We start from the raw sequence: 26,608 nt of genomic DNA on the forward strand, positions 1-26,608 counted from the left end.
TCCAGTACGCCAGAAGGTCCGGTATTCCCATCTAAGGGCAGCGCTTGATGTCTCGTGATGCTCTCCCTACCAAACCTACAATACCTTCTTCACTGGGCAACCCTGAGGAAAGGAGAAAGGCTTGGAGCAGATGACAAATCGTGGATTGTACGCTAGACGAAGTAAAGTTTGCCCGTGTTATAGAGAAGTCTGAGCTAAAAGGTGGCAAAAACAGCGAATGCGACCATGGTGAACTGAACGACCGTGTAAGACAAGTTCAAATGAGAACCTAGGAAGATGGTCAAGGCTCTGGCGTGAGTCCTCCTGGTGTCCGCAGATACGGCCACCCGGGACAATTGTCACCGTGAGCCAAAAACCGGGCTAGCCCAGGAACAACTTGACGAACTTGGGGAACTTGAGAATATCGCCAAAGAGGAAGAACTGACCGGTGGCTGCCTCCCAGGTCAGCCAGCGAACCAGCCTCATGATGATCAAAGAAGATGAACGGCCCTACTTGATCTCGTCTCGGCTGCCTAGTTGATACTAATACTTCACAGCCAACCTGTCCAGGATTGCCCCATGCGAAAGCCGGCGTTACTATCAGGTAAAACCCTAATAAGGCCGAAGTCTCACGAGAGGCGGATAAGTCAAGAGACCTAACCGGCCAACAAACACCTAAAGAAGAGTTAATGAGTGCTGCCAACCCGGTAACGGCGGCTGCGTCCGTCCAGACGTAGAGGGTTCGCCAAATGTGGAGGATCGGGCGGATCCCGGTGGGATGAACATGGAGACCCCATGCTGGTGTACCAGGAATACCAATCACATAGCCAGGACTACCCTAGCCAGGGAATCTGAGCGTCCAAGGTTCATCTGGAAGGCCCGTTGATAAGCCCAACAGCCTAGAAATAAATGATCTACCTAGGGGAATAATGCGCGTTGCAGAATTCAAGGAACCAACCAGAATGAAGATCCTTACGAATAAGTTCCAACTAGTAGGAACTAAACTACTTCCTAGCGAAACGCCCGAGTTTGACCACGGGGAGACTAGACTGTGTGGCGTGGAACGAGTGTGACGCCTAAGAGGACTAGTCTAGTGGTGGGTACAGTAGTCTTGTCTAGTGACAGGGGGACGCCTAAGGTAGTGACGGTGCTACAGTGCCAAGGGATTGACAGGGTTGCAGTCGCTATGTGCGACCAACAGGAAATCATCCACGTGATGAAACATCGTGGGGCATCTAGAGAAAGAGGAGGAACCAGCAGGGAGTCTCAGCAAGTGTCGAAACTTCCCAGGCTACTCAAGGCCCCAAACGTGAGACTAACAGGAAGGAACATACTACTGCCCTTGACACCATGAACAAGGAAGGACGAATGGGTAGCAATTCAAGGCGTAGGGGTGACGGACTAACTGAGCCATGCGGCCCTACCTGCCTTTAAGTTGGCTTGGATGGCATGACCAGGGTGAAACGGTAAGGAGAGAATAGGTAGATAGAATGAGGGTAAATACAGGCTCGGGTTAGTGGACGAACGAAGAGCAGACAGATAATGACAAGATGTTAATTGGAATATGCGCTGGTGGCTACCCCAATAGAGTTTGGCGGCATAGCAGGCCCATGGATTTGGCATGGGCCCAAGGCATATGGAACAGATGTGCAGCAGACTGCAGGCACTAAAATTACAGGCACCTCCATAAGGGTTAAAGCACAACTGAGCCAAACAAATGACGGGACGACCAAGCCTGTCCCTTAGGCTACGTAGATCGGGTTTGCTAGCTCCCCCAGAGGAACCAGGAAAGGAGGGATCAGCCTCCGAGGGGCACAGGTCGGCAGTAGGAGAGGTGGAGGAGCAGACTGCCTAAGCCTGCGAAAAAATGCCTGAAAAATAGTTCTGAGCCCAAGAGGCTCCAGTGAGAACGGACGTAAAACTGGGCCAAGCTGCCACTGCTTGCTGACACAGATTGTGGAAGTCGAAGGACAAGAAAACCCCCGTACTGCCGCCTAAGTCAACCACCACGAGAAGTTAAACCTAATACCTTCCGGCATTGCAACGCACGGAGCACGCAATGTCCCTTTGGATGCCGAAGGCTAGAACAAAATCTGGTATGTCTCCGGCCTTCATCATGATGGCCGAATCACCGTAACTGTACACCCAGTTTCCTACATCAACTAGGGAGGCAGATAGTAAGGAAACCAGGTACACGTCCACCCCTCAAAAATGTCCTAGCGGAGTGCTGGGGGGACAATGTGCCGGGGAAAAGATTGGGGAAGCAGAAGGGAAGAAAGGCGAGGCTGGGGGCCTACTCCATCAGTTGTTAGGAGTGAGAGCCTGCAACGGCTTAGAGGGAAGTGGGACCATGTGGGATGGTCAGCGTTTCCAGTTTGGACAGTCTGACACTGTTGATTGTAGTGATCAGAAGATGGAGTCTAGCGTCCTTTAATGTCCGTCCGAGCCCCCCCCCGAGAGCTGGTACCCAGTCCAGGAACCCCAGGATGTGCTGAGAGCTGTACACAGGATACAGCCTCCTTGCCGTAGCTGAAAAGGGGGGCCCGTATGGCTAAAAACAGACGAAGTCCTGGGGATGGACCAGGGTCTTACAAGGGGCCTGGCGTGGAAGGTTCTCGGAATTCCCTGGGGGTACCAGTTCTCACAGGGGTGGTAGGCCTAGCGGGTGTGCCTGGAGGGGATGACCCTTCGCCTACGATGACTGCTTGAGACATGCTGAAAAGAGAAAATAACACACAAGAAAAAATTGGTTAAACAAACACCGTTGAGCTAAAACAGAACTGGCTGGCTAACTAGTGCCGAGGCGAAAGCTGACTACCCCGTGACAGGTGAGGCCCTGCTAGTTGCCGAGCGGCAGATGAGAGGCTCTATCTATGATTTGGGCGTGGGGCACGAGCCACTAGCGTGGTGGCGGGGGGTTGGCCTCTCGGTGACTGGTAAAAGATTAACGTGTGGCCGTGACAGGTGAGGCCCTGACTATGACCCCAAGAGATGGGTGGATGCGAGGCACTAACTATGATTTGGCCCGAGGGCGAAAAAATCTCCGTGTTGAGATTGGGGTGTTGGCCTCGCGGGACCAGCTACCAGGGAGACTAAGGCCAGCGCCTAGCCCTAAATAGCCAGTTCTCTCACCCTATACGGAGGCTTGATGAAAGGGTAGTGCAACATAACGAAGTAGTAGTGCTACACACGGAAGTAGCGTACGTAGTGTAGTAGTATAACAGCGGCACCACATGCGTATAGGAAGTCAAGTAGTGTAGCAGTGTAACCGTAGCACGGCGGTGGTAACAGCGTAGGTAGTGAAACAATAGTGTATAGTAGTCATGTGGTGGGAATAGTATCAATGGTGATATAGTGTGGCCGTATGGTAGCGTCCATGGTAGTGACATGCATGACGGCACGTAAGCAATGGTGCATGAAGGAATGATATTGGCAGCGCCTCTGTAGGTGTAAGCAGTAGCGCGTGCGGTGGAAATAGAAAATGTGGCAGTATATACCGTCATGGTGCACACAGTACCGGCATAGCAGTGTATCGGCACGCAGTAGTTGTGGTATTTAACAGTATAGCCGTGTAGCTGAAACAGTAGAACACGACATGGGAGTGAAGTGGCACGAATAGCAGTAGACCAAAAGATAACAGCAGTAACAGTAGTGTGACAATACATAGCAGCAGTACCCATGGAAATAGTATTACGGAGTAGTATGCCTAGTACCAATAGAGTAACAATACCCGTGTTGACAATAGTGTTAGAGTAGCAATGCCCAAGGCAAATAGTATAGCAGAGTAGCAGTACCCCTGGTAGCAACAGTATACAGGTAGCCGTGCCTATAGTAACAATAGTATAAGAGTATCAACCCAAAGCACGAGTATCAGTAGTAGCAGTACCCCTAGTCACGATAGTATTAGAGCGGCAGTACCATGGTAACAAGGCAGTGCCATAGGCAGGGCAACAGAACCCAAAGTAGCAAATAGAAAATAACAGCAGAAGTACACAGCTAGTACAGTGGTACGGACAGAAAGAGTAGAAAGAGTAGAAAGAAGCAGGGCCGTGGCCTGGTGCAGGCAAGGCAGAAAACAAGACCCCCCCAGAGACCCTCGTATGAAGAAGTGTAGCCGTGGCCTGGAGCAGGCAAGGCAGAATCAAGCCCCCGCAGGACCCCCCCAGTAACATCCCCCCCCCCCCCCAGCAGTACCTGCCGCCCGGCGGCCGGACGGATGGACGGGCCGCCCGAGCGGAAGATGACGGTGCATGAGGCTGGAAGCAAGCTGCAGGCAGGCCGGGAGGAAACCGCGGTGGTGGCAGGGGCGTCAGCGGAGTGGCGGTGTCGGCCGTCAGCGGAGATGGCGGAGCCGGCCGTGACAGCGGAGATGGCGGTGTCGGCCGTGTCAGCGGAGATGGCGGTGTCGGCCGTGTCAGCGGAGATGGCTGTGTCGGCCGTGTCAGCGGAGATGGCGGGGGCAGCGGCGGCTGCTGCCCAACCGGAAGTTCGGCTGTCCGGGGTGACAGCGTGTGACGCGGCAGGCGGGGAAGGGAGGAGCAGCGTCTTAAAGGCACGCTAGCTCCTCCCACAAATATAGGCCTGCGGCCTAACACTTGTCCCAAGCCTGTTTGAATTCACTTACTGTTGACTGAGACCACCTCTGCTGGAAGTCTATTCCATGCATCAACTACTCTTTTGGTACAACACGTTTTCTAAGATTAATTGTGAACTTTCCTCATTCTAGTTTGAGGCCATTTTCCCGTGTTAATGATCTTGAATCATATTGCAAATATTGCCCTCCTATACATTATTCACCCTCTTGATGTATTTAAAGGTTTCAATCATATGTCTTCCTTCCCTTCTTACCTCCGGACTGTACATATTAGGTTTCTGAATTGATATGTTTAATCCTTCAGACCTTTCGCCATTTTTGTTTTCTGTCTCTGGTCTCGTTGTGTCGTATCAATAGCTTTTTGTAAATCAGGTCTCCAGACGTAAACTGTTGCTAAATGTTAACCTAAAGTTTATTTCCAGTTTTGCAGCCAGAGTGACATAACACCTACTTTATGTTTGTTACATTCACATGCTATAATTACATTTTTAAAAATTGCCGTTTACCTGTTGACATGTTGAAAAATCTCATTTAGTTCTCCCCTTCTATGGAATGTTAAGGAGGGAGCTGGGAAGTCTTTGCCATAATTAGTCCAGTCTGTACTGTGCTGGCAGATTTCCACCATTAGCTGTACACTGGATGTGCAGGACTGTCTATTCTCACAAAGGGTTAAAGATTTTAAAGCTTGGGTGGTATATCGTAAGTTAATGAACCAAAAAAAAACCTCAAATGTTTCCCCTTATTTTCATATTGCTATCTATTCTAAGCAATAGAAACTGCTTAAAGTTTACTACTAATATACCTGCTCCGAAGAAACAACTAGAAAGTTCGGAAATATATACTTTATATACAGTATATATATATATATATATATATATATATATACAGTATATATATATGTATATATATATATATATATATATATATATATATATATATATATATATATATATATATATATATATATATATATATATATATATATATATATATATATATATATATATATATGTATTTGGTCACTGTGCAATTGCTTAAGGTATATGTTAGTTATGTGTTCCCATTCATATAGCATATCTAAAAAAAATAGAAAAAAATAAATAACATAAATATAAATATATATATATATATATATATAAGTAAAAAAATATATATATTTTTTTTTCTATTTTTTTTTAGATATGCTATATGAATGGGAACACATAACTGACATATATTGGAAGTTCTTAAATCTGACTGCAAGGGTGAAACTATACCTTAAGCAATTGCACAGTAACCAAATACACATAGGGGGAGATTTACTAAAACTGGTGCACACATAATCTGGTACAGCTGTGCAGAGTAGCCAATCAGCTCCTAGGTTTTATTGTGAAAGATTCATTGAACAAGCTAAAGTTAGAAGGTAATTGGTTACTTTGCACAGCTGCACTAGATTCTGTGTGATGCAGTTTTAGTAAATACCCTCCATAGCTTCTTCATTCTGACTGTAAACACTCTTAGCAACATAGGAACCTTAAAGTCTTGCAAACTGAACTGCCATACATTTGTCAAAGACATTTAATAGCAAAATACAAGACATCTGATCTTTAAAACAATATAAACAGGATTTTGTGTTATTAGATTAATAATAAAATTAATAGCATTAATATTTGCTTGTTCCAGTCTTTTATTTTTTTATATTAAAGAAAACAGTAAAGGAGAAATCAGTGGGCTACCACAATATTCCAGTGAGTGTTTTACAAATATTCAAATCAAAAATTAAAATTTCCAAAATACTTTAAAGCTACGTTCACATCTTGGCGTTGGTATTTACAGGCGTTTTTTCAGGCGTTTTTATGGGCGTATTTTCAGGTGTTTTACAGGCGTTTTTGTGCAGGCGTTTTTAGGTTGACAAGTGACCAATGGAAAAAAAATAAAAACGCCTGTAATCTGCCCAAAAAGAAGCTCATGTACTTTTTTGAGCGTTGGGCGTTTTGCTTAAAACGTCAAAATGCTCAGATGTGAACAGGGGACATTGAAATGAATAGGATTTGTCTTGTTGGGCGTTTTTTGAGCTGATCCTAGAGCAGAAAAACGCCCCAAAAACGCCCCAAAACGCCTAAATGTGAATTTAGCCTAAATGTTTTTCCATAAATCAGTCTCCATCCATTTTCTCAACAAACTTTAAATACATTTTACACAACACTTGTAAACTTTGTTTCATATGTTAGAACACTTGTAAATATGTCACTTCGGGAAAAGGACACATGCAAGCGAAAAGTAATATATATATAAACATAAACTTCAAACATAAAGAGCAAGTCTATAGGGACCGATAAAGTTTCATATCATATTCTCTGGGAAATTAAGGAAATTTGATTGGTCACTCTGGGCAAGTTCTTTCTTAGTTTATTGTTTTTCAGTGTTGAAGATGTCATATGCACAGTAAATACCTATATCATCAGAAAATAAATAGTACAGCCATGCCAGTTTTGCCTGCATTTAACAGTAACAAAATACTCGTCCAATATTATTTTCCTTAAAAGAAAATTGTTAAAAAAAGTAAAAATATGTATATACTGTATACAGGTGGTCCCCGGTTTACAAACAAGATATAGGTTTGTTCTAAAGTTGAATTTTTTGTAAGTCGGAAAATGGTACTTTTTTAAGTGTAGCTCCAGCCAAAACATAGGGAAGGGTAACACCCCTGTACCATTTGTTTTGCTGTCTGTACCCCTGTTCAGAAAATTTCACCTCCCTTTCTGTCGCTTTGACAACTGAATTTTGAAAAGTTTGGGATGTTGTGGAAACAAGGATTATTGATAAAGCTTCAGTGGAGACACCTTTTTCCCATGATAACTCTTACAGGAGTGAATTTCCTTTCCTAGGGGGAGATTTCTCCTCACTTCCTGTTGTCTCTCTCTGTTTGTATGTAGGAGTCGTATGTAAGTCGGATGTTTGTAACCCGGGGACCGCCTGTATTCTACTCTTTTGAGTTCAAACTCAGTTACAAATTAAGTTACAACCTTAAAAAAATATAAATATATTTTACACCAAGAGAAAAAGTTTTTTATGATCAACAATATTTTTAGTTATTAATAATTATTAGATCATTTACATTTTGGTCATCATTCATCTTCACTTAAGACTTGTTTAGGACCAGTTTTAAATTGGACTCTGCGTCTCTAAATGTCTAATTTAGAGACATATACTAACTACTAAATACATATATATACTGTATATTCTACTGTTTTGAGTTCAAACTCAGTTACAAATTAAGTTACAACCTTAAAAAAATATATATATATTTTACACCAAGAAAAAAAAAAAGTAACCCAGTTTTTTATGATCCTTTAAACAATATTTTTAGTTATTAATAATTATTAAATCATTTACATTTTGGTCATCATTCATCTTCACTTATAAGACTTGTTTAGGACCAGTTTTAAATTGGACTCTGCGTCTCTAAATGTCCAATTTAGAGACATATACTAAATACTAAATACATATATATATACTGTTTATTCTGCTCTTTTGAGTTCAAACTCAGTTACAAATTAAGTTACAACCTTAGAAAATATATATATATTTTACACCAAGAAAAAAAAAAAAAAGCAACCCAGTTTTTTATGATCCTTTAAACAATATTTTTAGTTAATAATAATTATTAGATCATTTACATTTTGGTCATCATTTATCTTCACTTATAAGACTTGATTAGGACCAGTTTTAAATTGGACTCTGCGTCCCTAAATGTCTAATTTAGAGACATATACTAAATACTAAATACATATATATATATATATATATATATATATATATATATATATATATATATATATATATATATATATATATATATATACTGTATATTCTACTCTTTTGAGTTCAAACTCAGTTACCTTAAAAAATATATATATACTTATAAGACTTGTTTAGGATCGGTTTTAAATCGGACTCTGCGTCTCTAAATGTCCTTAGATTGTGTAAATGTGTCATTCAGTTTGCAAGTAAAAAATGTGATCTTTTGGGGGAAAAACATATTTTCATAGTTTGTTCAGCTTTACTTGAACTATAAAGTTCCAAACATCCTTGGCATAGAAGAGGTTAAACTCAGAGCACCCTCCCCCTCCCTCCCTCCCGCAGAAGGGCACTAGGACCCTGCAGGCCTGTACTATAGGTTGTGTGACGTCAGAGGGCTGGACGGATCTGCCAGTCTCCTGTGTCCCATCTCCCTGTACCTTAAAGGAAAAATGCTGCTGTCTGTCCCTCCAAGGGCAGGGATCGCCTCTTTCAGCTACACCAGGAGCCATAAGAAGGTAACCCAGCTTACCATACATGACTTGTGCCACCTTGCCACCTCCACACTCACACTCCCAGTAAAAGGCCTGTATTAACCCCTACTGGCGGTTCACAAATGATTTGTCTGAAAATCAATTTACCCTTGTGAAGGGGGAATGGAGGAGGAGGGGGGGGGGGCCTTAGGGTCATACACCTTTGACAGTGGGTGCCTGGGAGTTTGTGTACGGTGGATCTAAGGTTGTGCATATTTGTGTTAAGCTGATCAGGAAGTGGTCACTATTGTTTTTATTATTTGTCGTTTAGCTGTGGTTTTAAAAAGGCAAAAAAAAAATACGAGTATTGTATTACCGGCTATTAGGATGGTAATCCTTGGTAAAAAGTGCAGCGTGGATTGTGCAGTTTGTGGTATGTGAGCTGTGTCTGTGTGATTTGGAAGTAACATTGAGAGAGGCACAGAGGAAGGGCATTCACAGAGAAAGAGAGAGAGAGAGGCGCACCCAGAGCCAAGCAGACAGGGAAAGCCTACACTAAGCAATGGAGACAGCACTCAACACACAAGACAGCCAAACTAAAGCAAATTCACCTATCAAATAAGCAACCGGCGAAGAATAAACAGGAAAGATTAAAATAAAATGTCCAATAAAAAAGAAGAAAGGAAAAAAAAAAAAAAGATATGTATTTAGACACACTCAATGATAACACAACACAATGCTAACAGCATAGTAACTAGTGGTACACAAACGCTGTATCTAAACAAACAGTGCAGCAGGAAGGATGTAGGGAAAAGACAAATAAAGCGGCCTCACATAATTCATATAAATAGTCTAATGGGCGATAAGACACAGGACTGTTGTCATGGATAGGTCAGTTCAATTTAACCAATATGACATCAGCAGAGTGTTAGGGGTTGATTTACTAAAACTGGAGAAGGAAAAATCTGGTGCAGTAGCCAATCAGTTTCTAACTTTAGCTTGTTCAATTAAAGAGGAAGTAAACCCTCCCCAAAAAAATGAAAAAAAAAAAGAATCCTGTAAGACAAAGGCATAATGAGCAAGTATGCATCGCATACTAGCTCATTATGAAATGCTTACCTTAGAATGAAGCCCCCGCAGTGCCGCCCGCTCAGCAACAGGACCGCGGACATGTTCGGCCATCCTGCTTTCTGGTTCACGTCCTCCGCTCATCTGACTGGCCAGAGGCGCGATTACATCAGTCCCACGCATGCGCGCGGGACCCGCCGTTCACGGCACAGGGCTCTGAAGGAATGGCATAGGTGACCGTTCCTTCAGAGCGCAAGCGCCGATGATGTCATCGGCTGCATTAAACGTAAATATCTCCTAAACGGTGCAAGTTTAGGAGATATTTATTATTACCTATAGGTAAGACTTAGTAAAGGCTTACCTATAGGTACAAGTTCTAAGAGAGGGTTTACAACCTCGTTAAGCTTTGGCAATAAAACCTGGAAGCTGATTGGTTACCATGCAGAGCTGCACCAGATTTTTCACTCTCCAGTTTTAGTAAATCCCCCCCCCCCCCCCTTAGTGTCAGTTGTGTTAGCCATCGACAAAAGTAGAAGTTTGGGTTTTAGGGCAAAACCATTTATTGGCCAACTAAATAGATTGCAGCTTTCATGGCTCTCTGCCCTTTTCCACAATAATATGAACTGGCAGCAAGAAACATGCATTTAATACGTAACAACAAAGAGATGCAGATGTTATCAACTTGATGCATCAGGTTGACGTACATTACATTACACATATGTTCCCTAAATTCTGCCAACATGCCAATTTTTATGGCCTGAAGAAGAGGCAAGCATGCCTCGAAAACTTGCACTTAGCCAATAAATGACATCACCCTAAAACCCAAGCTTCTGCATATACCTAATATATAAAGTATATATACATATACCTGTAATATAAAATGTTGCAAATGAACAGTTTGTCGCAATACAATATTTCCAGCCTTGTATTCCCATTTACCTTACAATCATAGAGTCGTTTACAAAGGTAGTGCATGGTGACAATGTTTTTCTTTGGTTAAGGCTTTTGGGGATGCAATCAAATGTAAATAAAAACACATGAAATCATGTCCTGTACATGTACCCTATCCTAAGGCTGGGTTCACACTTCATTCGGATTCCATTTCAGGGACGAATCAGGCCCGAATTTGTGCCTGAATTTGGACCTGAAACTAAGCCAAAGATGCTAAGGACCCCTGTGCAATCTGCTCTGCGGCCGCCCAGGAAATGTGTGAACCGGCTCCATTGAGAGCCGGGCACACTCTCCTGTCATGTGAATTGGATGCGGAGAAACCCATATCCAATTCGCACTAGTGTGAACCCAGCCTTATACATTCACCGGACCCTAGAAATTAACCCTGCGCTGACCTGCTCTCCAACACAAAAAATGATCCATTAACACTTAACCCCCCCCTCCCTCGACACTTAAACATATCCCCTAAGATACCTTTAAAATTAACTCTTCACATTTAACCTGACACTTAAAGTGGCTAGATCACTAGATACCTTCATGGCTGACCCTTTTTGCAGGTATAGCTATGTAAAACATTAAAAATAAGTGCCTATACTGTTTAAAATCCAGCAATGCACTGTCTCACCCTGCTCTGCACATGCTCAAATGTTCTCCATTTTAAGGGTATTTTTAGGCACTGCTGAATTTGTAGAGGCCAATCTGCTGACATCCTTAAAGCTGAATTAAATCCTCCTATCCATTACAGCCAAGGAAGCTGCTTCTGTTTGATCTGCAACTGCCATGGTGGGTTCTGCACATGTGATCAGTTATGACACGAGCCATTTAAAGGTTTGACAGTTTGGTTGAGGAAACAAGAAAATGTGACAGTTAGCAATCCCGGCATTCCAGGAATGTAACTGTTTTTGAAACCGTTAAATCGATGGATTTCTTTCGGCTTTCTGATTTACTGCTGTTCAGGGGCTTTGGGCTTTAGCAAAATGGCAGCCTCCAGAAAGAAGAATCAGGAGCTATGTTGGAGGCAATTTACAGCACTCACCAACGTTGGTAGCATTATTAATGTGGAATGTATGTTCTTTGCTAAAGAACATTATTTTTTATCACGTTGTTATGGGTAAAGTTCTGCTTTAAACCTATCTTGGCCAAACACTTAAAGCTAAACTCCAGTGAAAAAAAAAAAGGAATTACCCTTGCCATTGCAAGGATAACTGCTCATTTTGCCTAGGGGATAATAAATAGGGTGAAACCATCTTTTTCCCCAAAAGTTCAGCCCTAATACTGGCCTTACACTATATGAAAAATCAGCCGAAATTCAGCCATTTGGACAGTTCGTTCTTTTTTCGGCCAGTTAATGGGCACAAATCGGTAATGTTGTGACATTTATGAGCCAAAAATACAAGGGGACAAGTTTGTAAATTATCTACCAAACGAACGATAGATTGAAAGGTTGATGTTTTTCTCTTCCAAATTGCTTGCACTAGGTAAATGTGAATAAACGAACAAAAAACAAAAACGGATTCATTCATGTCCATTCAGCAATTTATCAGTCATTACATGATGGCACGATCGTTTGCTCTCACAGCCGAGTGTTTGCTTTTTGAAAATGAGTTTGAATGTTTTTTCGTCTAATGTATGGCTAGCATTATCCTGTTTCTCTTAATTTCACCATGAACGTTACCTTTTCATTTTTATGTACCTAACAACCCCCATCTGCATTTACCTACCTTTGCGTTGTTACCCTCTGCTCCATTAGCCTTCAAGAGTGAAGATAAGGAACTCTATGAGAGTTCCAATTTGCAGTTGTCAAAGTTTACATGGGGCTAGGGACTCTTTTATGTCCCCACCCAATGCCACTCTTGCTTGGCAAATAGTTGCTTTAGCACCCAGTGTTGTCTTAAAGTGCAACTAAACTGTATCTGAATGCTACAAACTGAAACAAACTCCTTCATCCATTTTAAATATTGAAAGCAAACCCACACATCTATTGTCTGTATGCTTTTGTTTATTTGAGAAATCACTTTGAAAACACCCCCACAGACACCTTCGGTAAGGGCAGATAAATCATGGAGCATTTACTTCCTGGATTCCTTCTGCCTTTAGCACAGGCATGCAAGCAGGAGGGCATGCTTAGCTGAGAAAGCCCCTCCTCCTCTCCTGCAGATGAAAGAAATGCTCATGAAGACCCCTGGGATGTGTGGCATCATTTTGGCCCTTGCCAGAAACCAGAAAGCAACTGAAGAAATGGAAAAATAAAGGTTAAAACAAGAAAATATACTACACTTCCCTATCTACTGTATTTACTAATGATAGCAGCATAAGGAATAAAAATAGGTAATGTTGATTGAGAGTTGAGTTCTGAGATAAAAGGATTAGGGGAGTAAGTTATATGCTCTCCATACCCAGAATGACTATGCCAGTCTCTTTATTCCTGGTGGCTGAACAGAGGGGTCTTTGAGCAAAAGGTAAGTATGAACAGTTTGAATGTTACAAAGAATATGTAAAAAGGAAAACAAGGCCACACACGTTCAAAACGAACAACAGATTGCAAAAGATAGTAGGACAAACCCCCAAAAATTCTTCAAATATATTAATAGTAGAAATGTCAGGTCTGAGCATGTAGGTCCTTTACAAAATAATCAGGAGTGGGTGACTGGGGACAAAGAGAAGGCAAATGTATTAAATATTTTCTTCAGCTCTGTATATACAAAGGAGAATGAGGGAGCTTGTGTCATAATGGTAATTGGTATTGACACAGCCCCAAATGATCCACAACGGCTCAAAAGTGATATGGTCCAGAAATATTTAAACAGAATAAAGGTGGATAAAGCGCCTGGACCAGATGACATCCACCCACGGATCCTAAAAGAAGCTCTGTCATTTCAAAGCCATTGTTTCTAATTTGAGGAACTCGTTAATGACTGGAATAGTACCACTGGATTGGCGTAAGGCCAATGTGGTGCCTATATTTAAAAAGTAATCAAAGTCTTTACCAAGTAACTATAGACCTGTAAGTTTAACTTCTATAGCTGGGAAGATACTGGAGAGTTTAATAAAAGACCACATAGATGAGTTTTTGCTGTAAAAAAATATTTTAAGCAACAAGACAGAAGTTGTCAGACAAATCTGATTTCTTTTTATGAGGAGGTAAGTAAAACCTTGGACAGAGGGGTGGCTGTGGATGTGCTAAATTTGGATTTTGCAAAACTGTTTGACACAGTTCCCCACACACGGCTAATGTGTAAGGTAAAGACTAAAGGCTTGGAAAAATCAGTTTGTAAATGGATAGAAAACTGGATGAAAGACCAAATTGAGAGAGTAGTGGTTATTGATTCTTATTCTGAATGGTCCAAGGTTATCAGTAGTATACCCCAAGGTTCAGTGTTGGGACCCTTACTTTTTAATATATTTATAAATGATATAGGGTCTGGGATTAAAAGTACAATTTCAGTCTTTGCAGATGACACCAAGCTATGCAGAGGAATAACGTCCTTACAGGATGTCTCCAATTTACAAGCCAAACTTAATGAGCTGTTTAATTGGGCAACTATGTAGCAGATGAGGTTTAATGTTGATAAATGTAAAGTTATGCACTTGGGGGCTAAGAATATGCATGCATCATACATACTAGGGGGAATACAACTGGAGGAATCAATAGTGGAGAACGATCTGGTTCTTCTGGTAGATCATAAGCTTAATATCAGCATGCAATGCCAAGTTGAGGTTTCCAAAGTCCTTTCTTGTATTAAGAGAGGCATGAACTTCAGAGGGAAAGATATTATTTCTCCCCTGCACAAACCATTAGTAAGACCTCATCTCAAATGTGCTGTTCAGTTTTGGGCACCAGTTCACAAAAAGGATATCAGGGAACTGGAGAAAGTGCAGAGAAGGGCAACCAAACTGTTAAGAGGCATGGAGGAGCTCAGCTATGAGGAAAGATTAAAGGAACTGAATTTATTCTTTCTTAAGAAGAGGAGATTAAGGGGGGATATTATCAACATGTATAAATATATAAGGGGTCCATATAGTGAACTTGGTGTTCAGTTATTCACCTTAAGGTCATCAAAGAGAACAAGGGGGCACTCTACATCTGGAGGAAAAGAGTATTAATCTCCAAATACGGAATGGTTTCTTCAGAGTAAGAGTTGTGAAAATGTGGAATAGACTCCCTCAAGAGCTAGTTCTGACCAACTCAATAGATTGCTTTAAAAAGGGCGTGGATTATTTCCTAAATGTACATACTATGACTGAAAACTAACATTTATAGGTAAAGTTGATCCATTAAATATCTGCCTCTTGGGAGTTCAGGAAGGAAATTTTTCCCCCTCTGGAGCAAATTGGATCATGCTTTGCTGGGGTTTTTTTGCTTTCCTCTGGATCAACTATGGGTATAGGATTGTGTATATAGGAATGTAAGTATTTTTTCCCCCTTTTATTGGTTTAGCTAGATGGACTTGTGTCTTTTTTCAACCAGGCTAACTATGAGTGGCCTTAAGGTGTACCTGTTGCTTTGCCCTACATATGCAAATAGTCCATGTTTTATCTATCTTTTGGGTAATCCAAAAATGCCTAGATTTATAGGAAAAGTTAAATCTTTGAGGGTGAAATAGGCTTAGTCAACATGAATAAAGGAGTATTACGATCATTCATAAAACATTATTACTGTTTAATAGTTGTGATTAGTTTGTTATTAAAATATTTAAAATCAATAAGAAAATAGTTTTTGAAAATAAATTATACTACATTAAGTTATGGTATACCTTTTAACAATGTGATTTTGTACCATAACCAACCTCCTCTCTCTTGTGCTTTAAACCACATGTTGTTTACTCTAGTTCCCTGCCACTAATTCATTTTTCATGTGTTGTAGATCCCCGTTTAAATTTTCAAATATAAAATCTACTGAAGCTCCCTTTCACTTTTACGTAATCATATTGTAGTCAATTGTCAGATAATAGTGTTTACTTATGGTTAATACAGGTGCTAGTGTTGATAACACTGATATGTAAGTCATAAATTGGTCATAGGAATTTAATCCCATAAATAAGGGGTATTTTATAGCACAACGAAGCAAGTTTTTTAAAACGTGGAAAAAAGGGAAGTGTTTGGGTTGCCTGTAGCAACCAATAAGATTAAAGCTTTCTTTTCTGAGTCTAAGATGTGTTGAATGAATAAGACTGGACTGGCCTTTGAAACTCAAGTTCAACAGCACATGGGATTTTATGGGATTTTAAAAAGACCTCAGTGGCTGAAACGCATCATCCAGAGGAGCATTTTTGTACCTTGCATTTTTTTATAATGTATATTGTCGTTGTGCTAATCAACTTGTGGTCTCAAGCTTGACAACCTGGGGGAGCACACAGATTGTGCACCCTAGATCTAGATCCAATGAGAGCATATTTAAATAGATAACACCTCTCCCTTTCCTCTAATTCAGTTCAGGACCCAATTTAAAATGAAAGATTCTAGAGACAGTAGAAAAGTGGCTTATGTTTTTTATGTCTACTTTGCGTAACTGCTAGCTCTCAATCCCATCTGTCAATGGCCTAATGATCAGGAACCAAAATTGTGGCTCCCAATTATGTGATCAATATGTCAGTTCTGACATGGTGATCACATGCAGCCTGGAGGCTCCACAGGCAAAAATGAAAGCCTTCTGCCTTCAGATGAACACTGTCATCTTAAAATGATACTACATTTTTTTGTTTTTTTCTTTAAAAATAACAAACATGATATACTTACCTGCTCTGCGCAGTGGTTTTGCACAAAGTCTTTTAGGGTCCCTTGCCCACGCTCCTGACTCCTCCCTTCTGCCGAGTGCCCCACAGCAAGCAACCTGCTATGGGGGGCACCCAAGCTGAGCCACTGCTCTGTTTATCTATTCAGACACGGAGCTGTAGCTTGGCCCCGCCCCTCTCTCTCCTCATTGGCTCACCTACTTTGATTGACAGCAGCGTGAGCCAATGATGCCCACTGCTGTGCCTCAGCCAATCAAGAGGGAGAGTCCCGGACAGTTGAGTCTCTCTTGCAACATTGCTGGATCAAGATGGGGCAAAGGAAAGTATTATGGGGGCAGAGGGGGGCTGCTGCTGAACTTTTTTTATCTTAATGCATAAAATGTATTAAAATAAATAAAAAAAACCTTCTGCCTTTAGAACCACTTTAAGGCAGACTGTTTAAAGAGGAACTGAACTCTGGAAGCTGTGCCCAAAAAAGGCAAGCAGAGGACAAAGGACTAGTCAAAAGTATTGTCTTTGGTTTCCCTGCAGCTGACTCTCCCCATTACTGACTAGTTACAAGCCTTGCTCTGCACTGTGTCTCTAGCAGTCCGAGGCTGAGGTCTTACACTGCAGATATACAGATATACGAACCTCTAGAGACAGAAGAACTAAGGCTCACTTACATACCGGGATGTGCACGGCTATTTTTCAAAAGGAATTCCAAACAAAAGGGATTGCATGAGGACAAGAGGGCATACAATGCGATTAGAGGAGAAGCGTTTTAACCTCAGGCAACGTGGGGGGTTCTTTACTGTTAGGGCTACAAGATTGTGGAATTCTCTACCACAAGAGGTGGTTTCTGCGGGTAGTATGGTGGCTTTCAAAAGACTCTTAGACTTACATCTCAAGGATCAGGACATTAAGCGCTATGTGAGATGATTACAGCCACACACACCTACACAGGTTGAACTGGATGGACTATTGTCTTTATTCAACCTCACCTACTATGTAACTATGCAACTCTGCATGGACTGCTGACTTCACATCTAAGATGGTGGAGCCCAGCAGCAGTGTAAGGTCTTTTGAACCTTTATACAAAAAAGGTTTTTACAAGATGATAACGTTCATAAAATACATTAAATGTACATAAAAAGATTGTTTATGAAAAAGTAGTCTGGCGACAGGTTCTCTTTAAGGTAAGTTGAATGAACTTAATACAATACATTTAACATACGTCAAATATGAAAATCTTTATGCTTATGCAAACTTTGCTGTGCAGCTTATAAATTCATGGATGGAGACTTTTTTAGTATAGTAGACAAACAAGTGGCAGGTGGAAGTATCCTTGTAATGGAAGAGGAAATTGTTTGTGTGCTGGAAAATAATAACTCCCACTATACGACCTTCATTTTGCGTGTATTTTATTTAAATCATTTCATAAAGTGTTGTAACAACGAGAGCTTTTTTTTTTTTTTAAAAAAAGCTTTGTTTGTCCAAAATGAAGTCCACAATCCTGATGCATTAAAACAACACCAGGGTTTAGGATTCCTGTCTGCTTCAGGGTGCCATTAAAGGCTAGTACACACTATAAGAAAATCGGGCGAACATTTTCGTCCAAAGAATTTTTGTATGATTTTCATATAGTGTGTACAGAACTTTCCACAGCCGATTCTGAATTTTCGTACGAAACTTCTCGAAGGGACAAACTCCAACATTTTTGGAAAAAAAGATTTTCGTTTACTGTGTACCATTTGCGTACGATTTTTGTACAAGAAAAATCTGAAAAAAAAAAGACTGCGCATGATCAGAAACAATAAACAACAACAAAAGAACGAGAACTTTCATACTAATTTTCGTTCATCGGTTCCGATTTGTTGTGAAACAAAGAGGAAATTCGGACGATCGTTCACCCGATTTTTTTATAGCGTGCACCCTACTTAAGGCTACATAAGTGCCAGCAATTGGTGTCTCAGTCCCCAGATAGCCTACACTTTCTCACAGCTGTGAACCACTCCACTCCATTTTACAGAAAGGTGCTAAGGCCTTAGTGCTCCTTTTCATGCTTCCCTTGCAGGCAAGTTGACCCTGTCAGGATCAAAGTCCCTATAATCAGGATTTGGATACTCTTTCCTATCCAAAGTCTCTCCAAGTCTCTGATTTCTGGGTCTCAAATAAGGACCAATCCTAGGAGAACTGCCAATCTGTCCTCTCCTCTCCAACTGGCCTACCATGGAAACCAACACCATGCATGGGTAATGTCTATTATTGCCCTAAAAGGACCCCAACCCAAATAACCGGGAAACATACCTTCCCTCCAGGACCCATCCCTGGGGTCCTGTACAGCATTCATAACAGCTACCCCATTCACTGCATTCACATTATATACTGCATCTGCTGAGTTCCCCTCATTTCTTTTTATCGTGAACAGTTAAATCCCTAAATCCCTACAGTTTCCCATGGACTTTAGAGATAGTTGAACATAAGGGTAAATGCAGGCGACTTTTGTAGTTGTCGCGTTTCCTGAATAGCATTGATTTTACTTGTTGCCTGGGGATGTAGAAGTTACCAAAATGACATTCTCGGAACTGGAAACAGCAATGTAATTAGCTTGGAAGCCGGAAAAAATTAGATTTGTTACTGAAACAACACGAATAGAAGTAATGCATCAATGACTGTTCAGTTTTGCTATAACTGTAATTTTTTTCTTATTACTCTGGCTACTGCAATCAGCCATGGCTATATGACTATATGGTTATTAACCACTCACAAGAGTCAAATGGAGGCTGCCATTTACTCTCTCAATCAACATTGACTATTTTGAATCCTTACACTGCTAGCCATATTAAGTACATAGAAAAGTATATTTCATTCTTTTTTTTTTAACATTTCTTTGGTTACGTCCTAGTTTCCATGCCTAGGCAAATGATGTCTTACATCCCAGGTGTCTTCAGGAGGGGTTTTCTCAGTTAAGCACACCCTCCTGCCTGCGTGCCTGAGCTAAGGGCAGATGGATTCCAGGAAGTAAATGCTACATGATCATCTACTCTTACTCAACATGGCCAAAAATGCTAGGGGTGTTTTTCAAAGTGATTTCCCAGCAAAAACAAAGCATAGAGACATGGATGGATGGGTGAGTTTGAGTTTAATGCTTTGAATAATAAAAATAAATTAAATAGTGCTTTTGGTTTGTGGTGCTCAGATACAGTTTAGTTCCACTTTAACCTCCGTAATGCTTATCCTCATGCCTCAATATTTTGAGTTACAGAACAGGAACAACAATGCAGATAAGAACATGTGGTTTTACAGGTGCTGCAAGGTCAGTGACTCAAAGAGTCAGCATAACAGCCAGGCAATATTTCTTCTATGACCGCTCTAAGGCATGGTAATAATGGTAGATTTCTAGTTAATGATTTTTTTTTTTTTTTGTGTAGAATAGGAAGGGGTTAGGAACTATGTCAGTTTCTTATTACCATCAGTTTACTCTATAGGGCTTTCCCCGCATCCAATTCACATGACAGGTGAGTGTGACCGGCTCTCAATGGAGAAGGTTCACACAGGTTTGAGGCGGAGCAGATTGCAAAAAGGGTCCTGGGTGTGTTTGGGTCCGGTTCAGGTACGAATTCAGGGAAAAATTTGGACCTGAATCGCACCTGAACCGGTGAACAGACCCCAAGCACGAACCCAAGGCCACAAATGTGTGAACCCGGCCTTAAAAATGGTAACCATAATTGGGACAGAAAGTGATGGGAATCCCCACATTTTACATGTTATCACCAGAATAGGAGTGGTAGAGATATCTATCAACGAGGACACCTGTTCTGGTGCCACCTTTAGAAGAGGGGATTTTCCTTTGGAGAGGTCTTCCCTCTACACAAGGGAGGCATTTACAGGTACACAACATACATAAAATATATTAAATGTACATATAATCTTATTGTAAGATTGCTGTTATGATTAATAGTCTGATAACAGGGTTTCTATCAAATGCTTAGAAACACAATGTCCTAAAGCAGTGATGGTGAACCTTGGCAGTGACACTCCAGATGTGTTGGAGCTACATTTCCCATGATGCTCAACTACACTGCAGAGTGCATGAGCATCATGGGAAATGTAGTTACAAAATATCTGGGGTGCCAAGGTTCCCCATCACTGACCTAGAGTAACAGGGTTGGAAATATTTCATCATGTTAATATAGTTAAGGCAATAATAAAGAAAAAGACTGTACAGTAAATCTGGTTCTGCTGAGAAGCCTCTGTCTTGGAATATAATCTGTAGCTTAAAGGCCAAGTTCACCTTTTCTAGAAAATAGTCAATGCCAACAAGCGGCCCCAGTAGGTATTAAAAAAAAACTGTGCAAGAACGAAAATACGCTGACCTTTTAGATACAGACCCCCCTCATCAAGATTAAAAGCCTGGCACTTGCACCCACCCATCCACACCCTCCTTCCTATCCTGAGCTATGGGATCTCACAAACCCTTTACAGATAGGGTTCTCCCTCCCTACACAAGGGCAGCTAAGGGAGTTTCCCAGCAATCTACATCGAAGATCCCACGTTTTTATTGTTACCTCGCAATGCTGATTCCCCACCCCCTCTCCCCCTCCAATCCCCCTCCCCCCCTCTCATCATATCTTCCCCCCGCTTCATCTCCCCGCATCCCCCAGTCGATACTTCATTGAAGTTTACTTCACTGATACCCCACCTATTATGGGACCAGACTTATTTCCTACTTCCAGTTCACTTTACACTTTAGGTATAAGACTATTGTTTTACCTCAATTATATTATTGTTGCTCCCTTTTGACAATTGTTACTCCATGTTTGTGTGATAAACTGCACTACCCTCAGGCGTTTTGACGCATATCTTGTTCAATGTCACTATTTAAAGTTTCTATGTATGCCTATCTTTTTTCTCAATAAAATCTTTATGGGAAAAAAAAACTGTGTAACTTTGCAAAATATTTGTTTATTTATTTTTTGTCATACCTATAGGCCATTTGGGCCTGATGTGGGGGATTGCTAGCTATGAGTTAGCAATCAGGACTCCAGGGGGCCCAAATGCAAACAGGACTCCAAGGGGCCCAAATGCAAACAGGACTCCAGGGGGCCCAAATACAAACAGGACTCCAGGGGGCCCAAATGACCTATGGGTATGACACTAAAATGAATAAACATTTTACACAGCTACACTGTTTTTTGTTTTTAACACCTACTGGGGCCCCTTGTAGATTGCACAGACTTTTTGTGGAAAAGGTGAACTTAGCTTTCAAAGAAGGAGTATCACCATATTTTTTAAATTCTAGTTGAATTTGCCCAGGGACTTGGTCCCATTCTGATCTGTGATGTAGTGTCTGAGTTAGCATGGTTGACAGCATGTCCCCCCTCCTCCTTCGCTGTCCAACCACGCTGCTCACAAGGAGGCTAATATTTAATGAGGGTTGATTGACAGGACGCTACTCTGGGAATGAGAATTGTCGCTAAGCACAGCAGGGGGAAGGGGTCAGAGTGACATCAGTCAGTGTTGGCAAGGCTGGCAGCTAGTAAACATAGGCTGCGCCTACTGACACAATTTGCATAAAATTCTCCTCAGTTGCCTGCAAGCACCTGGGGCGTTTCCAGGCAACTGATGAGGAAGAGGATGAAGTTGTATAAAACTATTATGACATAATCGGTGCAGGCGAGGTTGTGTGATCTGCTGACTGTTAGTAATTATAGTCTGCTCTGACTGTGGCCTGATAAACTGATACTGGGAACTAAGTACATTAGATCTGTGCTCCGAGGAAGTGTTTATTTGCTGCACACACACTTGTTGCTAGGAATCCATTGGTCCTTTTTCCAGGCACTTGCAGACAACAGGAAGCCCCTAGTACAATGCTGGTAGAAGAACTGGAGCTATCAGTGAGCGTGACACATATCATACATAAACTAAAGGGCAGCATGCTGCGTTGTCAGCTTAAGAAGAAGTCTTGGGTGAGTTACAAAGTGGGATGCACAGGGGGAGAGACAAAGGAGCCCAGAAGTGTCCAGACAACTGAGCATGTAGGTGAGGTTACAGTTTGTGGATTTGACAAGCTGGAACACTGTGCAGAAAGCTTTTTCGTGAGAAGCAGTATGGAGACGGTGACTACAGTGCTGTTCAGTAAATTTCCCATAGGAACGCCCATAAATTGGGCTTCACCCTTGGGGAGGGGGAGCTTACAGCCAGCACCAACAGAAAAGAAAGGTGCTTTTGTTGCAAAACTGAGCCATAGATCAGAACAGGATCAAGTGCTATATGCACTTGGCTCCCTGGAGGATTCAACAATTTTTTTATGTTGTGGTAATACTTCTTTAAATCATGGTGCATAGTTGAAGGTATTGTAAACGATCACCTTGTAAAACAAGCTATTCTCTTTAAAGTGAATTTTTACCCATAACAACTTGATAAAAAATAATGTTCTATAGCAAGGAACATACATTCCACGTTAATATTTATGCTACCAAAATTAGTGTGTGTTTGCCTCCAGCATTGCTCTAGGTTCTTCTTGCTTAAAGCGGAGTTCCAGCCATTTCACTCACCTATCCAACGGTCCAGCGATGCGGCCGCCCGAAGCCTCAATCCTCTCCCTCGGCGCCGGCATCACTGCTGTGGGCACCCGGCTGTGACAGTTTGCGGGTTCACAGCCGGGTACGCACTGCGCATGCGCGAGTTGTGCTACGCGCTGTGATTGGCCGGCAATCTTCTGGGACCTTTGACATGTCCCAGAAGATTGCAGGGAGGGAGGGGGAGAGGAGAACTTCCGCTCAGGGCGCCGCGGCGCTCCGAGCGGAAGTAGGAGCGGGTACCTGTCAAAACTAGGTACCCGCTCCCCCCCCAAAAAAATGACATGCCAAATGTGGCATGTCAGGGGGTTAGGACCACCTAAAGCGGAAGTTCCACTTTTGGGTGGCACTCCGCTTTAAGGCCACCATTTTGCTAAAGCCCAGAGCCCCTGAACAGCAGTAAATCATAAAGTGGAACTAAACCCGTTGATTTAATGATTTCAGAAAACAGATACATTCCTGGAATGCTGGGATTGCTAACTGTCAGATTTGCCTGTGTCCTCAATCAAACTGTCAAACCATCAAATCGCTGGTGTCATAACTGATCACATGTGCGGCACCATGGCAGCTGCAGATAAAACAGAAGCAGCTTAAAGCGGAGTTCCACCCAAAAGTGGAACTTCCGCTTTAGGGAGTCCTGACCCCCCGACATGCCACATTTGGCATGTCATTTTTTGGGGGGGGGAGCGGGTACCTAGTTTTGACAGGTACCCGCTCCCACTTCCGCTCGGAGCGCCGCGGCGCCCTGAGCGGAAGTTCTCCTCTCCCCCTCCCTCCCTGCAATCTTCTGGGACACGTCAGAGGTCCCAGAAGATTGCCGGCCAATCACGGCGCGCAGCGCGACTCGCGCATGCGCAGTGGGTACCCGGCTGTGAAGCCGCAAACTGTAACAGCCGGGTGCCCACAGCAGTGATGCCGGCGCCGAGGGAGAGGATCGAGGCTTCCGGCGGCCGCATCGCTGGACCGTTGGACAGGTGAGTAAATGGCTGGAACTCCGCTTTAAAGGAGATGTACAGCCGAAGCTCATTAGGCTGTACATCTCCTATGGATCACAGGAGTGCAGTTCGCTCTACACTCCTATGACCCGTTTTCAGCAAAGAGTGGGTTGAAGTCTGCTCTCTGCTGACGTCACAGATGTCAGTGGTGTTCGATCGCTCGGTTCTCAGTGCAGAGGCACAGGGGGACAGATGCAGCATCGCACCTAGGTAAGTATGAATGGGAAAAAGAAAAAAGGTCTCTTTTAATTCTGCTTTAAGGTTGTCAGCAGATCGGCCTCTATAAATTGACTAGTGTCTAAAAATTGAGAGCAACTGAGCATGTGCAGAGAAGGGTGAGACAGTGTATTACTGGATTATGATAGTATAGGCACTTATTTTTAATATTTTACTTAGCTATACCTGCAAAAGGGGCCACTTTAAAATATAAATAAAAAGGCAAAACATTTGTGTGTGGATATAAAAAAATATTATAAATACCTTTTCCCCCGCTTTCTTTATAAGTGATCACATTCCCTCTGGAGCTGAGGGAGGAGAAACAACAGTACACTAAGCTTCACAGCGAAAGGCTGTACAGGGGAGGCGTGTTAGGACAAGTCCGATCATTGGAGGAGAGCAGGCTGAGTTCCCAGCATAGCTAGAGAACTGGCCACGCTGTGTTCTCCTGCTTAGTGTGGTCAGTTAGGAAAGCAGAGGGACTAGCAGGAACATCAGGGATTTCACACAAAGGATGCAATACAAAGAGAACAGGGCACAGTAGTCACACATCAGGAAGGTGAAATGGGGGTAAGAAATGCTTTAATAAGGCTGAGCAAAGGTCAATATGGAGAATGACCGTTACCAAACAGACTTGATTCTACTAGAACAGACCAGTGAAAGCTATATTCTAGAAGGTTGCTATGGGTTACTGGTGAGCTGAATGACTCTTAGCATATGACACATGGCTTTGTAATAAGCCTGACATTTTAACACGATACAATTGCTGTGTGAGCAATAGAAAGAAATGCGTCTGTGGCGGTAACACTAAAGGCAAAGAATAATGCTCCTGGCTCACAAAAAAAAGTCTGAATTTAGGATAAATGTCAGTTTAATGTCACAGTACAGAGAGAGAGACAACTAGTCATTAACTTGTGTTTTGTGTTAGATTAGGTGGGGCTGGCAGGGACACAGAGATGTCATTCTACAGATTACTGGGAAACCCCATCTCATATGCTAAACCCAGCAGTGACAACAGATAGCCAGAGCAACATACAGAAAAGTACAGCTAATGGCATTTATAGCTAGTTTTTTTTTTTTTGTTGTGATATAAATCCCAAAAAAATACATGCATGATCTGCTGAGATAAATTATATTTCCTACAAACTCTTTTCATCAACAGGAAAAATCGGCACTAAATAAAAGTCTTCAGATTATCAGAAATGATTACCAACAAATCTCCCAAAAATAATTACATTTAGGCCTCATGTACACTGCTGCTGATAAATGGATGTTTAGGAGCAGTTGGGCGTTTTTTCCAGAAGCCCCTGAACCCTCCTCTGTTATCTTATCTGTCCATGTACACTGAGTCCTTTACAGTCATTTAGAGGCGGTTGAGTTCAGTGTCGTTTTTTGGAAAGCAATTATTTGCGTTCAGGATGTTCAGAACGTGTGTTTACCAGCGTTTCAAATGCCAAACGCGGTTACCGCGTTTATTGCTTGCATTTTTACTGTTTAAAAGGGATCTTTTGACCTCTAAAAACGGATCTGAGCGCAAACGCGGCATGCAAACGTGACGTTTAACGCTTGTGTTTTTACTGTTTAAAAGGGATCTTTTGACCTCTAAAAACGGATCTGAGCGCAAACGCGGCATGCAAACGTGACGTTTAGCGCTTGCGTTTTTACTGTTTAAAAGGGATCTTTTGACCTCTAAAAACGGATCTGAGCGCAAACGCCCGCTAAACGCGGCATGCAAACACGATGTTTAGCGCTTGCGTTTTTACTGTTTAAAAGGGATCTTTTGACCTCTAAAAACGGATCTGAGCGCAAACACCCGCTAAATGCTGCTAAACGCGGCATGCAAACGCGACACAGCGGACGTTTTAAACGTCGCTTTTTTCAGCAGCCCCTGAACCCTCCTCTCTGTTATCTTATCTGTCCATGTACACAGGGTCGTTTATAGTCATTTTGAGGCAGTTGAGCTTAGTGGCATTTTTTTTTAAAGCAAAAAAATGCATTCAGACAGAAGTTTATTGGCATTTGAAACGACAAATGCTTTTAACAGCGTGCAAACGCAGTAAAACGCGTTTATAAGCATTTAGTTTATAGGTGTTTTCAATGGGGATACATTTCTGACCATTTTCCAATGTAAAAACGCTTCTAAATGCAAACATGCATAAACGCGGCATGTAAACACGGCAAAACTGACGTTTTTTACCGTCGGTTACTAACTGTCAAGTTCCAGCTTTCAGGAGAGGTTTTCAAACATCCCGTGTAC

The 26,608-nt window shown here is 42.1% G+C and overlaps 1 protein-coding gene across 2 annotated transcripts in view; it reads left to right on the forward strand.

Moving 5' to 3' along the window:
• Positions 1-8,747: 8,747 nt before the first annotated feature.
• The window catches only part of RBMS2 (RNA binding motif single stranded interacting protein 2), a 199,519-nt gene continuing 181,658 nt past the window's right edge, over positions 8,748-26,608 (forward strand). For both annotated transcript variants that reach the window (XM_082245172.1, XM_082245171.1), the window contains exon 1: positions 8,748-8,871. In XM_082245172.1, coding sequence (XP_082101298.1) covers positions 8,806-8,871 — 66 coding nt within the window. In that variant the 5' untranslated portion in view covers positions 8,748-8,805. The remainder of the gene's footprint in view (positions 8,872-26,608) is intronic.

This window comes from Pelophylax lessonae (genome assembly GCF_965119305.1).
Source record: "Pelophylax lessonae genome assembly, chromosome: 2".
Classification (NCBI taxonomy): domain Eukaryota; kingdom Metazoa; phylum Chordata; class Amphibia; order Anura; family Ranidae; genus Pelophylax; species Pelophylax lessonae.